Here is a 15,496-nt window from a genome sequence, read left to right as displayed (position 1 = left end):
CGCCACCACGACAGAGAGTGATTGGGAGTCACTGAGGAGATACACGAGATACACGAGATCCATCACCAGCCTGGCAGCTGGCTTTCTGTCAAGAGCCATGTTTCATGAAGAAACTCTTTTATCATTTCCTAAGGATGATCAGGTACTTTCTGAGTCACGTTGAAAAGCACATGATGCTAGGAGGTCAGCTTGACTCCATAGGTAAGAGGTTTGCAGGAAGGGTTCATATGCTTGCCTAAGCAGAAATACAGGTGGTCATGTATCATGGGTTGTTGGCATGCCGTGGATAGTGAAATTTGTGAATGTTAAATAATGTGTTCCTAATTTTCTTCTTTATCATTGTGTCTCCAAAGCTTAGCACAGTACCTGGCATGTATAGATATTCAGAAAACTTTGGCTAAAGCAGTAAATGTTAATGATGGGGAGAGCCTTTGTAGCACAGTAAAGGCAGTAGGGGCATCCTTTAAAGTGAGAGTTTACAGCCACCGCTGTGCTAGGAATGAGCTCAGGTTGATGCCTCAGCTTCCTTGGTTCTGCTAGAAGGTGGGGTAGGAGCATGGAGTGGTTTGGGCTTTGTTCTGAGAGTCAGAAGCACAGACACTGGACACCACGCTGCCATGGACCCTACCTAAGGCCGTGGGGCCACAGTCCACATAGCAGATGCTGTTGTGGCCCTGCCACACCCCCTCTCCCTTACAGCTGAGCACGTGCCTCCCGACCTCCATGGGCCAGCCTGTGTGTTTATCTGAATGTGAGGTTTTTCTGGCCACTGCAGCTTACTTTATCACCCATGCTGCAGGTTGGAAATGCCCCTTGAGAGCTTCCTTCAAATCAGTGACTGAAGGGAGTTGATGTTATAAATACCCCATGTCCCCGGCCCGAGGTTGGTGGCAGGGGGACTCCGGGTATATGGAGCCTCCCCAGCAGGCTTACCCTGCAGTCCCCCACTGTGGTACCGGCTTGACAAAGCCCCCTTTACTGGCTTCCTTCCCTAGATAGATCACTTCCCTGTTCCTCCACCTGTATTGTCTTCATCTCAGTAACCCACTTGCCCTTGAACCTTGTCTCAGGTCTGCTACTGGGAACATCCAAACTAGAACCACTGTCCCTGGGTCCTGGGTACCCTGACCATTAGGGTGTGGGTGTTCTTGAGGCTTCAGAGGACTTGCGCTTCATTTTGCTAAGACCCTTAGAAGTTAATATCAAAAGTAGAAAAAAAATGTAATTTTTTAAAAGCTGTTATTTAAACAATTCACAAGTTTTATTATACAGCCCTCTGAGATGGCAGAGGCATTGTTCAGGACAGCCGAAACCGCTGTGCTCACCCACTGGCAGTGACCTGTGTGGCCACGGGACAGGGTAAATGATAATGCCCTGCGCCGCGCTGACTCACAGGGCCTTCCTCGTCCCTCTGGTTAGCCCGTCTCATGCTGCAGCTGCCTGTGTCTCGTTTCTAAACACGGCCTGCATGTTATCTCCTCCGTGCTGTGTCCATGTCCTCCCTGACTGTGCCTCAGAATCAGGTGACCCAGCGGTGTCCCCCGCCGGGCCTTCCTTAGGTGGCCTCCGAGGGATGAATGGATGCCAGGGTCATTCTGCCCACCCTGTGCAATGGATGGGCACAGGGGTTGGGGGAGTGACAGTCATACTGACCTTTAATCTTTGCTTCTTTGCAGATATCTCAGTCAGCCTGCTGACCCTTGTGGTCACTGCCTGTGGCCTCGCTCTCTTTGGCGTGTCTCTCTTCGTGTCTTGGAAACTCTGCTGGGTTCCGTGGCGAGAACGAGGCCTGTTCTCTGGTAGCAAAGACAACAACCAGGAGCCTCTTAACTACACAGACACAGAGACCAATGAGCAGGAGAACAGTGAGGGCTTCCTAGACCCTCCCAGCCCCTGCCCTGACTCCTCCATGAAGATCAGCCACACCTCCCCAGACATCGCCCTCTCCACCCAGGTGGGGGGCCAGGAGCACTGTGCCCATGGTGTCCGCATGAAGCGCCAAGTCACAGAGCCAGCCTCGTCGACTCGGTTAGTAACGCCTCCTTTCTTTCTGAGTGCAAGGCGAGGACCACCCACTCATTCCCCTCTCTTGGCAGCAATGGCACTGAGTAGGCAAGAAACCTGTGACTTTCCCCATGTCCATTCAGTGTCATGGACATGAATATGGGGAAACTCGGTGCTTCCTGTGTTCCAGTGAGGTTCCTGAGCTCTGCGTGGTCTCTGCTTAGTCCACAATAATAATAGTTTCCATGACTAAGACTTACTGTGTCAAGTACTATCTAAGAACTTTATCTACATTATTATAGCTGACAACTTGATGTGAGATGGATCCTATTATCATATTCATTTCACAGAAGAAACTTAATTCAAGGAGATTAAGTAACAAAGTCATACATTGGTAAGCACCCAGGTCAGGGCTTGAACCTCAGTTCAGTCAGTGCCAGAGTCTGAGTTTCAATCACTGCTAGTGCAGTGGAGCTTGTTCCCCGTGCCTCGGACCGAGCCTAGCTGTCCCACACAGGCTGTCTTTACACTCCGCAGAGTGCCTGGCGGTCCTTGCCCATCTCCAGCCTTTGCAAGGCCTGCAGAGTGCCCAGGCCTGGGGTCTCTCTCTTTCTGCGGCTGGATGCTTTGTGCACTTCAGCAGTGGAGAAATAATATAATGTAGTCACAAACGCAAGGTTCTGGGGCCCAGTGAACTGGCTTTACTTACACATGTGTGGTATTGGACACCTTAATCTCTGTATGTTTCCATTTCCTCTTCTGTAAGAGGGGAAGAGTGACAGCAGACATATAGGTGGTTTCAAGAATGAAACAATAATGTGGACGTCATGGGCTTTGCACAGACCTGCACCTGGCAAATACTCCAGTGGTGAGCTGCCTTTTTTGCTTTCAGGGTTACTATTATCAGCATCACTATCACGGAGACGGGCCTCTCCCCAAGACTCAGATGTTGCATAAAGGTGGCTTTGAGGTCACACAGCCAATTCTGAATCACTGGATGTAAAAATTCACTCTCAATAAGAGACTTTAGGAAAAGAGACTCAGGAAGCAGCTTTCTTTAAAATGAAACTATTTGCTTGAGCGATAGCCAGAGGAAAAGCTTGTGCTGTTATTTGGAAAGTAGGAGCACAGTTTGGGGATAATTTTTAAAAATCTTTCGTTATTTGTTCTCTAGAAACAGAAATAAGATTTTACCCTTTTTTATGTTAATCAAGTTTATCCTAGAGGCTGTGCTCATTCACATTAAGTGGGATGGAATATGACAGTTTATAATTTAATTTTTTCAGAAACCTATTTTAGCATCATTTCCAATTCTGAATCAAAGAGCTAAACCTAAAATATTCCTCTGTGAGGAAATGGATGGTTGTTTGCCATTTGATTTAGAAGAAATCCTCGGATTTTGTCACTAGGATTTCTCTTCGGATTTAAAACTTAAATATAACCGGAGCTCTTTTTGATGCTGCTATGGAGTTCATGCAGTGGTGCAGATGCAAAATAAAATCTTCTCACTGCTTCAATAACTGGAGCCTTTCAGATGGAGTTTCCATTGAGAGTGTCTCCTTATTGGTTTTACTCTGCCTGTTGATTTTTCTGATCTGGGTTCCATCAATACAGGGGGACAAGGCTATGTTTTTCATTAGATTATAGATCTGAGGACTCTGCCATAATTCTAATGTATTGATAGCAACCATATCACTATAATTATCATAGTATTTATTCTAGAAAAATGTGTAAGTACTCTGCATGTCAAAAATATTTTTTATTTAAAAATAAAAACTACAGATACTGTCACCACTGATTCGTGGAAAATACAAGGAAAAAATGAAAAGAAAATAGAGAAGAAATTACTCCTGTCAAATATATTTTGCATTTAGATTTATTTTAGTTTGGAGTCATGCAATTAAATTATCTTTTCTTGTTTTGATTTTATTTATTTATTTTTAGAGAGAGAGGAAAGGAGGGGGAAAGAGGACGGAAACATCAATGTGTGGTTGCCTCTCGTGCGCCCCCTACTGGAGACCCGGCACACACCCAGACATGTGCCAGGGCTAGGAATCAAACCAACAACCCTTTGGTTCTCAGGCTGGCACTCAGTCCACTGAGCCACACCACCCAGGGCTGAATTATCTTTTTTGATGGCCAAAACAAGTTTAGTTCTACCTGAGCTACAGTAAGAAAACTAGTAATTCTTTCCATCTGCATTTGACTTAATACTGACAATTTGCATCATTATGCATTTAAAACGTTCTTATCTAGGTTACTAGTGTTCTAGTCGTATGGCTTATGTCTGGAAATATCTCTGCTGATGGTGTTACCATGAGAATGGTGTATGGTCTTATACTTGTTTAGGAATTGTGTTGTATTATAAACACACACACATATACACACACAAAGCATTTTTACTGACAAAATGGGAAACAATTAGTGAAATTTCCTTCATGCTCCATTTTTAACATTCTTCTTTCACTAACATTTTTGATAACATAGTTGGGGAGGGGAAGGTACTCTGCTCCTTACCACTTTTTCTCCCTTCTTTCTCATTATGTCCTTTATCTTCTCACTGCTGTCACTTTCTCACTTACTGCTTCCCTCCTGAGGCTGTCGTCACTTCTCCCAAAATTCCCAGGATACTCCTTGGCCAGAGCACATACGGCTCAGACTCCCAGTTGGGGCATCCCCACTGTCATTGCAGTCAGCATCGCTTCTGTCACAGCATTTACGTCAGCAGTCCCACCCCCTCCTGCCCTCTTCATCCTGGACCCATGTGGCGCCCCCCAGTGCTGTTTGCAGTGTCCTAAAGATGAGCTCTGTTGCATCTTCCAAGAACGTTTCTGGTCAGGATGAGTTTCTCTTTTTCTTCCAAGACAAAACACGTTAGTGTTCTGTTTCTAGTTAGCTCTGTTACTATTAGAACCCTCCAACATTCTTGTTAATTTTATTTTTTAAAGATCTTACTTAGTTTTAGAGAGAGGAGAAACGAGGGAGAAAACATCAAGGAAACATTGATGTGTGAGGGAAACACTCATCGGTTGCCTCTTGCACGCCCCCAACCTGGGACCTGGCCCACAACCCAGGCATGAGCCCTGACCAGGAATCGAACTGGTGACCTTTAGGTTTATGGCACGGCACTCAACCCACTGAGCCATGCCAGTCAGGGCTTTGTTAATTCTTTTTAATTTGGATGAAATCTCTTTTGTATAATGACCTAATATCCCGGGAAGGTTGGGGAAGGGTTCAGAATTTTTTTATTCCCAGAACATTTTAAAGGTCTCTCTACTCCAAATATATGAAAATTCCTGGATCTTCAAAATAGAAGGAACCTTGAAAGGCCATCTAATCCATTCTCTAATTTATTGTCCCAAGAGGAAAATCCAGTCTGTTTTTTCAAGCCTTCTCTAATTTCCTACATGATCCATAATACATGTTTCTAGAGTAAGTATATGGATGCCATGGACAGAACATTTCCGATAACTGAACCCCAGCAGAGAAAACACACATGGACATCTAGTTTCAGGGTCTCCTGGAGGTTGAGAGAAGTCTACGTAACTTCCATTTTTGAAGTCGTCAGTTTGTGAAAATCTGAAGAAAGAACTAAAAGAGTTCTTCCAACAATTATTATGTCTTAAATGTTTCTGTCTAATACTTTCAATACAAAATAGTCTAGCTTAATAGAATTATGCCACTTATCGAGTAATTACAACATTTAATCCAAGTGTATGTACCAGTTAGTGGAGTTTAAGACTTTCAGTTACCACACCACAGACTCCTTATGAGGCCTCTTAAGGCTCTGTGTGATACTGCCACAGTCTGCTTCTGCCGGCTGTCAGCTCATCCTCGGCCAGGGCCACCATGGGGCACAACCCCAGAGCAAGACACTGTTAACATGGACCTGGTGGGAGGCTTTATGTGGAAAAGCTCATCATACTCCAACTACACCAGCCTCTCTTAGCTCCTTCAGTGTCTCTAGCCCTTTCCTGCCTTGGAGCCTTCACACCTGCTGTTCCTTCAGCCTGAAATGCTTTTTTCCCTTTTCTTTGCCATCCTTGGCTCCTTTGTAGCTTTCATTCCCACCTAAAATGTCACCCCCTCAGAAAGGCCTCCCTGATCACCCCATCCGAAGTATGTGTTGTTCCCTCCACTCCCTCCCACTCTTAATTCTCTTACTCAGAGTTGCTTTCACTTCTTCACAGGGATTGAACTCTATTTTTAACTAAATGACTATTGATTATTGCCTACCGTCTCTAGACTAAAGATCTGTGAGCTCAAAGACCAGCCACATCCACTTTGTTTCTCCCTTGACTGTGTAACCACTAGCCCAGCCTCTGGCACATGGCAGACTTTTTTCATGAATGACTGACAACGCATCTGCCAATATCAGGCCACTTTGCTCATGTTCTGCTGACAGGAGTGGCAAAAGGCCTACAGTACAATGTAAACTGAGGAAGGCCTAGAATGGTGTGAGGCTGGTGTGGGGCCATTTATACAGGTCTCACATTCGTTAAGGGCCTCACGTTCAGACTTTTGACCTTTTGTCTGAACTAAGCAATTCATAGAGTCATAGAAATACACTGACCAAACTCAGAGAGGACAATCAGCACACTTTGAATGGCCCCATTATTTGCTGCCACTCCAGTCAGTGGTGCACTAGCATTAAGTGTGGTAATTAGTCTGTGAGTAGCACAGTTCTATTAAGCTAGACTGTTTTATGTCGAGAGCGTTGGTTAGAAACATGAGACAATTTTTTTAATGCTTCTTTTTAGTTCTTCAGATTTTAATATAGTGACAGTTTCAAAAATGGAAATTATCTAGACCTCTCTCAACTAAACATAAATGTGTATTTTCTCTACTGGGATTTAATTATAGCAAACTATTACGTCCTTGGCATTCATATCTTTACTCCAGACACATGCATTAAGCATCTGCTATGTGCACAGTTCTATATTATGTGCCAGTGATAAAGAGAGAAAAGATACAGCTCTGGCCTGGAAAGGTCCACAGACTAGTTGATGACATGTGCAAGTTACATACACTTAAATGCTCCAGTTGTTGAATGTGGCACAGAAGATGTGTGGGATGGGGTGATCACTGGATACAGGGGACCAATTCAGGCCTGTAGTGATGAGGGTCTGAACTCGGTTGGGAGTCGCAGGAAAGGAAAGAGGTATGAGATGTGAGCTCCTTAGAGAAAGGCCAATCTCAGTAATGGGGATGTAGGCTCGTCTTAGTAACAGGGGATGCAATATTTGAAGATGACACCCAGGTTTTAAACCCGTTTCACTTGGGAGGGGGTGGGAGGAAGCGGGTTTTGCTTTAGTGTGTCTGACTGCATTGCCCACGCACCTCCACTGGCCAGGGCCTGAGGCCTACATCCTAATTATCTCACTCACTTTAGAAGCCTCTGAATCCCATTACAAGGAAGCCTCACAGAAATAGAGAACAGACCCACACCTGTCAGAGGTGAGGGGTGTTGCGGGGCTGGGTGGAAAAGGTGAAGAGATTAAGCAAAAACAACAAAAAACTCACAGGCATAGACTACAGTATGGTGATGACCAGAGGGGAAGGGGGTTGGGGGGACGTAGAAGATGGTAAAGGGGGGATAAATGGTGATAGAAGGAGACTTGACTTGGGGTGGCGAACACACAACACAATATATAGATGATGTATTACAGAATTGTACACCTGCAACCTATATAAGTTTAGTAACCAGTGTCACCCCAATAAAGTCAATAAAGAGGAAAAAAACTAATGGAAACAAACAAGGAAGCCTCCGATTTCCCTGTCCTGCCCTTGTAACCAGTTGACGGCGCCTGTCCCTGTTTGCAACTCCACCCTCCTCTGTGTCTGCCTGCGGACCAGGACGTTACAACTCTTCCATCTCCATAACCAGGGGTGTTTCAGGAAGAGAAACGTGAGAGTCCTGTCTCCGCTGTTTCCAACCTTCCCTGTTTTGACCTGAACCTAGTCGAGAAACCCATGATGGTTCTGAAATCAGTTTACTTACTTCTCTTTCCTCTTCATGGACCCCGAAGCCTTGTCAACATGAATGCCCCAGAACCAGGGAAAAGATAGGCCAAGTTTTACCTCTGAAATGGGGTCCCTGAGGTAAGGAATAGTGTACCCTTGTCCACAACTGCCCAGGGGAAACCCAGCAATGGGAAGGATGCTGGAGGTTCTGGGCACTGGGTGTTAGGAGAAGCTGCTGGGGCAGAAGAGCTGAAGCAAAAATAGCAGGAGAGCTGGGGCTGAGATGGAAACTTAATTTCCTTCCTGAGGTCTAGAGCCTCAGCCTGGAGGCTGGGAAGTATGAGGCCAAGTTAGTAAGCAGGCTCACCTCAAGTACCATCTCCTCCGTGACAGTTTCCCAAGCCAGGGGCATGTTTTCCCCTCTGTCTCTGCTTCTGTGGCTCTCTAACCTCCAGCTGTTTTCCATCCCCCTTTGCCCTGATGTATATATAGTTTGAATATGACTATCTCATCACACGCCTGGGAGTCATTTTCTTGAAGGCAGTGACTAGGCTTTTCCTCTCTCTCCCTTCCACCCTACCTGACCCCTTGCTTTGCACATTCAAATTTGTTGAATTGCAGTAGTGTTCTCTTTCTTAGGGTCCAGCAGACGTAGTTGGCTTTTTAGGTGATGGCTCAGGGACTGAGACTTTGGGGGCTCAAAGTGGGGTGCTGGACCTGGTTAATTCAAATTTGAGTAAAGGAGAGGAGGAAAAGCGTTTTACACCTGGGCCCTGGCCTCTCCGACCCTTGGCTGCAGCTCAACACCAGGCTCAGATTCCTTCAGGCATGGAAGTGCGTTTTTGAGTTGGTTATGGAAAGTCTGCCTTCTGAATTTTGTTAGTCATGTTTGAAATTAGTCTTTCTTCAGGCTCAACCATGAGTCTTCTAGCTCGGATCTGGATAAAGCTCTCATCCTGGCCTCCGTGGGAGGCGGAGGAAGCCGAGTTTCAGCTCCAGGGGCCACCTTCTCTAAGACAGCATTAGGGTATGACTTACATACAGAGAACACTGTCTCTCCTTGTCACACCCCGTCCTTGGGGCTCACCTCCTCTCCTTCCATTCACTGCACGGCTTCAGTCCTGAGAACACCAGAGTACAGGATTCCCCAGACCTTCTCAGAGGACTGTCTGCTTCGGACACAGATCCCTCCTTGGCTGCACTCACGCAGTGTCACTCCCTGGCATTGACATTCTGGAGCCTTGGCGGGCAGCTCCTCTAGCTCACTGCACTCATGAACCACCTCCGTGGACCATCGTAGAGCCAACCCCTCATCTGGGGCACCGGGAGCCAGATCGCAACATCTGTTCTGTGTCTTTCCTCTGCCTTACTTTTGACTTGCTTATCTCCCCACCTCCATTTGAATAGCCTGCAAGAACCATGGAATAGTTATTTTCCATTTCCTCTACCCCTCCCCTTCATGTCCCTGGGGCAGGCACCCTGCTCTACTTTCTCATTTCTCAGCCCAGGGAGCTGCGAAGGTGGTGAGTTAGTTACCTGTGTTCTTGGGCGGTCCTGAGCTTCTCTAGTCCATGCTGACTCTCTCCTGAAAGGAAATTGAAAGCGACTGAAAGAGAGCCCCAGGGATCGAGAACTGTCCTGGCCTGTTACAGCCTCACTCTCTGCTTTAAGCCACTACCTTTCAGTTCGATGCAACTATTTTCTCCCGTAGTAAGTAGGATTCTGAAAGGGTGGGGAGGGTGAGGAGGGGAAGTGTTGGGAATAAAACTCGTCATGTAAAACATTTGGGTGGATAATAGGATTCACACGTGCGCCTGATTTTTTAAAAAAACAATCTCCAGCTGTGCTGGAATTTTGAAGGGCGGTGTCTGTGCAATTGCTTTCTGAGGGAATGTTTTGGCCTTTGAATCACGCACTCTCCGTGATGCCCTCTGCGATCCACTCCCTCTGCCCCCTGGCAAACCACTGTGGTTGGGAACAGCAGAACATGTAGGACTGACTTCCCTTCAGATTTCGTGTCTTAACAAAAATGTACAAGGAAGACAGAATATGTTCCATTGCTAAGCAGCCAAAGTCGTGCAGTTTTAAATTAAAATTTCTGTGGCAGGCTTAGTCCTACAGATAAGGGTTAAGACAAAATCTTGCTGTGATGAATCTAAAGCCAGCACTCTCCCAAAAAATCGAAGGTACGTTGTTATGCACCGGGACTCTGCTCAGCAACCAGCTCGGAGGAAGAGTGACAGCAGAGTGGCAGGGTCTGGGGATGGTGTGGACAAAGAACTGGTCCTTACAGGCGCTGGTGCAGAGAAGGCACATCCCGTGGGTCTCAGTGGAGTACTTCTAGGATTTAAACAGCCTCACTAACAGCTCCCAGAATGGCCCATCGTAGGTGGGAACTGACTCCAGAGCCCAGTATGGCTCTTGTTTGAATCCAGCTTCGAGGGAGAAATCAATAGCAGAAGAAGCCACAGCTGGTACCAGCTCCTTGTGGCCTCTGCCTAGGGCCGGATGCTTGCTGCTCTCTGCCAGTCCTTTCTGCCCAGAGAGCCCAGCAGAGCCAGACCAAAGCCCTGTTCCAGGACTACAGAGGCTCAACCACTCGACAAGGGAATGACTTGGCTATACTTGCACAGAGGGCCAGTTTGGGTGCTTCAGCGTGTCCCCTGACTCTCTTCCTACCCTGCACAATCAGAAGATACAGAGAAAACTTCGGCTGGTGGATTTCTCTGTAAGAAATTAAAATCTCACAGCAGAAACTTTCAGACCACACAACTTTTGCTCATGTGGAAGTGTGTGTGCCTGGGGTGTGTCGGCTCGTGGTGGACAGTGTTGGCTGTGACAGGTGCAGGGGACAGCTCTGTGACTGTGCCTGTGTGGCACCGTGGGGGTGATTAGTGACTAGGAGTGTATTTTAGGATGAAGAGGAATGTTCAGCATAACATCTGTATGACAAGGCAGGATGATTTCAAACGTGTCTCAGGGGTTATTAATCCCACTTTCATATCTTTATTTTATGAAGTAATCTCAAGAAAGGAAAAGAAGATAAACTCAAATGTTTGCTCTGCCTCTCCAACTATGTACCAGTCCTTCAGATGCAGCCCAGCCGTGCCCTTCGAGCTGGTGGAGAGAGGCTATTTTAATTAAGCTTATTGAGAGACTATAGAAAATGCCATATCATGACTAAAACTCTGAGCTAAAAACAAACAAAAATAGCCTCCAAAACAGCCTTGTATGTAATGACTGCGCCTTTCAATTTGTGAAGAGTTACACAATAATGCACGTTTCAAAGAGAATTTCAGGGGAACTTTTTACCTGAACCCATAAGCTTAGAGGATGAAGAGTAGATTCTGTTAGCAAATATTTCATCTGCAGATATCACTATCCAGCCTTCTCTAACTGAATCCTTGTATACGTGTGTTGTAGCTTACCTTTCCTTTATGCCCATAATGTTTAGTACAGAAGCGAACCCCTTCCTGCTGCTCAGTCATTACCCACGTGGTATCACAGAAAGACGCTCCCAGAGCCGTCACCAGACCTGTCAGCCAACGCAGTCCACTGCAAGCAGAGACACCCCGTCACATACATTTTCACAAAAGCAAAAATCATGTAACCGAATGATGTGGTTTGAACCAGTAAGAATATACATCCATGTAAAGCTGTAAGCCTGTGACAGGAAATTCTGTTTAATTTCAAGAGAGATTCATTCTTCTAAGAAGATACACAGCTCACTATTTCAATGTCAGGATGATATTGTATATAAAAGTGAACACTTTTATTTTTAAAGCAGTCTGAACAAATCTTTAAATTCCACCAGCCAAATAACCTTTTTTATGGTATATTAGTTTAGAAAGTGCATTAAATGTTTAAAGCTCCAAGGTCACATGTAGTTAAGTTCATTTCCTGATACCAGGCCTCAAGTTTGGGTTTCAAGCCTTGGGGAACAGCTTACCCACATTGATGAGCACATTGAATTTAGACCCACAGATCTAAGCTTTTAAGAGGGCGTAGCAGCCTACCTACATCCCAGGCACAAGTTTCTGAAAGACCCGTAGCTAAAGAGGTTATAACTGTGTCCTCTCTTGCTCTTCACTCAAGGCATAATTCAATCCGAAGACAACTCAACCTTTCAAACCCGGACTTCAATATCCAGCAGCTTCAAAAACAGGAGCACTTGGCTGGAATCGGACGGATTAAGCCAGAGTTATATAAGCAGAGGTCGCTGGATAATGACGATGGGAGAAGGAGTAACAGCAAAGCCTGCGGGAAACTGAACTTTATTTTAAAATATGACTGTGACTTAGAGCAGCTCATAGTGAAGATTCACAAAGCTGTCAATTTGCCCGCCAAGGACTTTTCTGGGACTTCAGATCCTTATGTCAAGATCTATTTGCTTCCTGATCGGAAAACGAAACACCAGACTAAAGTTCACAGAAAGACCCTGAACCCTGTGTTTGATGAAGTGTTTCTGTTTCCTGTTCCCTACAACGAACTTGCAGCCCGGAAGCTTCACTTCTCCGTGTATGACTTCGACAGGTTCTCTCGCCATGACTTAATCGGCCAGGTGGTGGTGGATCACTTCCTAGACTTGGCGGATTTCCCCAGGGAGTGCATCCTCTGGAAGGACATCGAATATGTCACCAATGTAAGTCTGGCATTTCTTCTTTCTGGGGGCGGGAGTGCTGCTTGGTCAGAATGCAAACAAATTACTTATACCTTATTTTATTTGAGGGGCAAGGTATAAATGTCATGTCAATATACATGTATTGTAGCTGTGGCTTCAGAACCTCCTTGTACCTTTCTAGAAATGGTACTTTAACAGGTCTTTAATAACAATATTCGTTTGAAATTTCCAAGGATTGTTGATGAAACAATATTCAAGAATAACCTTCGCTCTTTTCTACTTTGTAATTCTTAGCTATCCTCTCTAATAGACAGGACGTATTATCTGCCCTCCTTACCCCATTTTCTTTAAGGGTTTCCTAGCTTCTTTGTGCTAAATGGGTTCTGGCCTCCTGTTGAGCATAATCTGCAGTGAAGAGCATTAAGTTCTCGGGTCAGCTGGGCTCAGTAGCATTTCTCATGATGGGATCTTCACCTTTAGCCTCAGAAGTGGGAATGGTTGAGAAGAGTTGGTGCCGCATTTTCAAATATTGAATCAAAGTTGAAAGAAGAGCAGTCTGAAAATATGTACATATATTGGCAACACTAATGTATAGAAGGCCCATTCCAGTTTAGCGCTCAGGAGAGAGAGCAGAAGTACCACATAGTGAGGCCATATATCCATTCATACATTTTCACCCCAGGACTCAGTGGTGGTTATTGTTACTCCATCTGCATCCTTTTTGTTAACCTGCAGAGGTTCAGTGACACTCCTGAAATGGAAAATGGAATTGGACTTGTTTAGGTAACTGACACTTTTTTTAGGTTTTAAAACTTTTTATTTGCATATTAAAAAATTGTGCATTCCAATAATTAAAATCATTTTAACAAAAAATGGCACTCTGATTAAACTGCACTGATATTTTCATGCTGCTTGTTTGTTTCACCTGTCCAAATTCCCTCAGGTAATTTAGCTTGTCTTCGGGAGTACGGGCCCTTCTGAGGCCTTTCCCTTTTCCTTTCCCTTTCCCTTTTCCTTTCCCTTTCCCTTTCCCTTTCCCTTTCTTGAATCCAAAGATATCAAGCACCAAATCCTTACTCAGCCAAGACCCCGATCCAGCTTGAGTTTGGAGTCCATCTAAAGAAAGGCTCTCACCCTGCTCAGGAATTGAACACACAGATTCTCTGCCCGATGACCAAGTAACCACCCTAGTTCTTTGTCATCCTCAGCCTGTGGACTGGGGACTTGCCCACACTTGGACACCTTCTCTTCACATGCCACCAGGACCCAGTACCAGCTTTGCCCTGCCCGCTGCTCCGATGAGTGAAGTGGAGCATGGGTTTTGCTGGCCTTGGGGACAATGTTGAGGAAAGAAAAGAAGGTGCAGAGAGCATCATGTGATGAAACCAAAGTGATTGGAGAGGTTAGGAAAGGAACAGATCTCTTCAGTCTTGAAAGGTTGCAATATCTGCAATATCTGCAAAGATTGATGTGAGAGGAAGCAAGGATTATACTTGTTCCCAAGTCAGTAGGCAACACGAGAAGCTCTAAAGAAACAAGATGGCAGGTTGCTTATAATGTATGAGTGGCCCAAGAGTGAACACTCTCAATGGAGTGTTGGCCAAGTCCCCTTGGGGGTAAGCTAAGATGCTGCTGGCCAACAGTGATGAGCCTTGGTAGAGGGAGGTTGGTCATACCATCTAGTGTGACATCAACATATTCTTTGATAAATGAATTCTATAAAATAGCTGGAATGGTTATTAAAAAGCTCAACAGGGATCCTGCTGTGAGTTGCCTTCCAGGGACTTTGTGGAGAGAGGAACACTGATTGGACAGTGGCTGATAAATATCTGGATAAGGCCGTTCCCTGGTGGGAATGTCTTCTAGTTTCCTGTGGGATAAGAACAGCAAAGGGCGGCCTGCAGGGCCTTCTGGCCCGGGAATCACTGCCATTTGACCACCCTCCGGGACCGAGTTCCCCGTCCACTGCTGGGGAAGTCTTGATTTGCAACAAATTTGTGAAGAATGTTAAGTCATTTATCACAGAGGAAACCCAAAGAGGCCAATGGCCTCCAAATAAATGAATGAATGAGTGAATGAATAAATAAATAATAAATATTCTAAGCCTTGATCGAAGCCTTTGGATGGTCAGCAGGAGAGAGGCTATTCTGAGAAATACAGTTTATTTTATAATCCATATATTTTTAAGATTTCATTTAAAAATTATTTCTTGGGACTGTGTTGATGGTGCTTTTTTGAATGTGACTTTGTATAGAGACAGAGATTTGCCGAGGTCTTATCTTTATAGTAGCATATCTGGAACTCGGTGTGTATGGTCGACACGTACGGAGGAATCGGGATAATTAAATGAACAGGCATGAACACGCCGCTCAGGTGGACAATGGAACATCACCCGTACTCCGGTGGCTGCTGGGTTCTCTCTCGGCACATTGTCTCTCAGCCCACTCCTGCTCAGAGAAAACCACTATCCCGGTTTTTATTTATTGTGACGTGTTTGTAAGACAACGTGTTGTTTGGTTTTGTCTCTTTCTGCTTTTCATAGCTCTTCTTTGACTTTTTTTTTCCAGTTCACATTGATTTTGACATTTAAAATAGAGATGAATAGAGCTGCAGTTCATGTATTTTCATTACTGTATAACATCCCATCGTGTTATATATGGCAGATTAGCTTTCTTGTATTGATGTCATTTGGGTTTGTATTAGCTTTTTACGATTCTGAATAATACGGCAGAGAACCTTTTTGTGCACATTTCCTGGTTTGTATATACAATGATTTCTCTAGGGTGTATCCCTGGTAGAGGTAAAGTAGACACGTGTTCAGCTTTTCTAGGCAATGCTGAGTTCTTGTCCACAGTGACTGGGCAAATGGGTCCTCCCACTGGTGAGATATGATAGCTCTTGATGCTT

At 45.1% G+C, this 15,496-nt stretch overlaps 1 protein-coding gene across 2 annotated transcripts in view; it reads left to right on the top strand.

Annotated features, from left to right (window-relative positions):
• The window catches only part of SYT9 (synaptotagmin 9), a 173,277-nt gene that overhangs the window by 54,364 nt on the left and 103,417 nt on the right, over positions 1 to 15,496 (top strand). For both annotated transcript variants that reach the window (XM_045194327.2, XM_045194328.2), the window contains exons 2-3: positions 1,677 to 2,028; positions 12,064 to 12,610. In XM_045194327.2, the coding sequence (XP_045050262.1) occupies positions 1,677 to 2,028; positions 12,064 to 12,610 (899 nt within the window). The remainder of the gene's footprint in view (positions 1 to 1,676; positions 2,029 to 12,063; positions 12,611 to 15,496) is intronic.

Source organism: Desmodus rotundus, chromosome 5, assembly GCF_022682495.2.
Source record: "Desmodus rotundus isolate HL8 chromosome 5, HLdesRot8A.1, whole genome shotgun sequence".
NCBI classification, from domain to species: Eukaryota; Metazoa; Chordata; class Mammalia; order Chiroptera; family Phyllostomidae; genus Desmodus; species Desmodus rotundus.
This window is presented reverse-complemented; position numbering and strand designations above follow the sequence as displayed.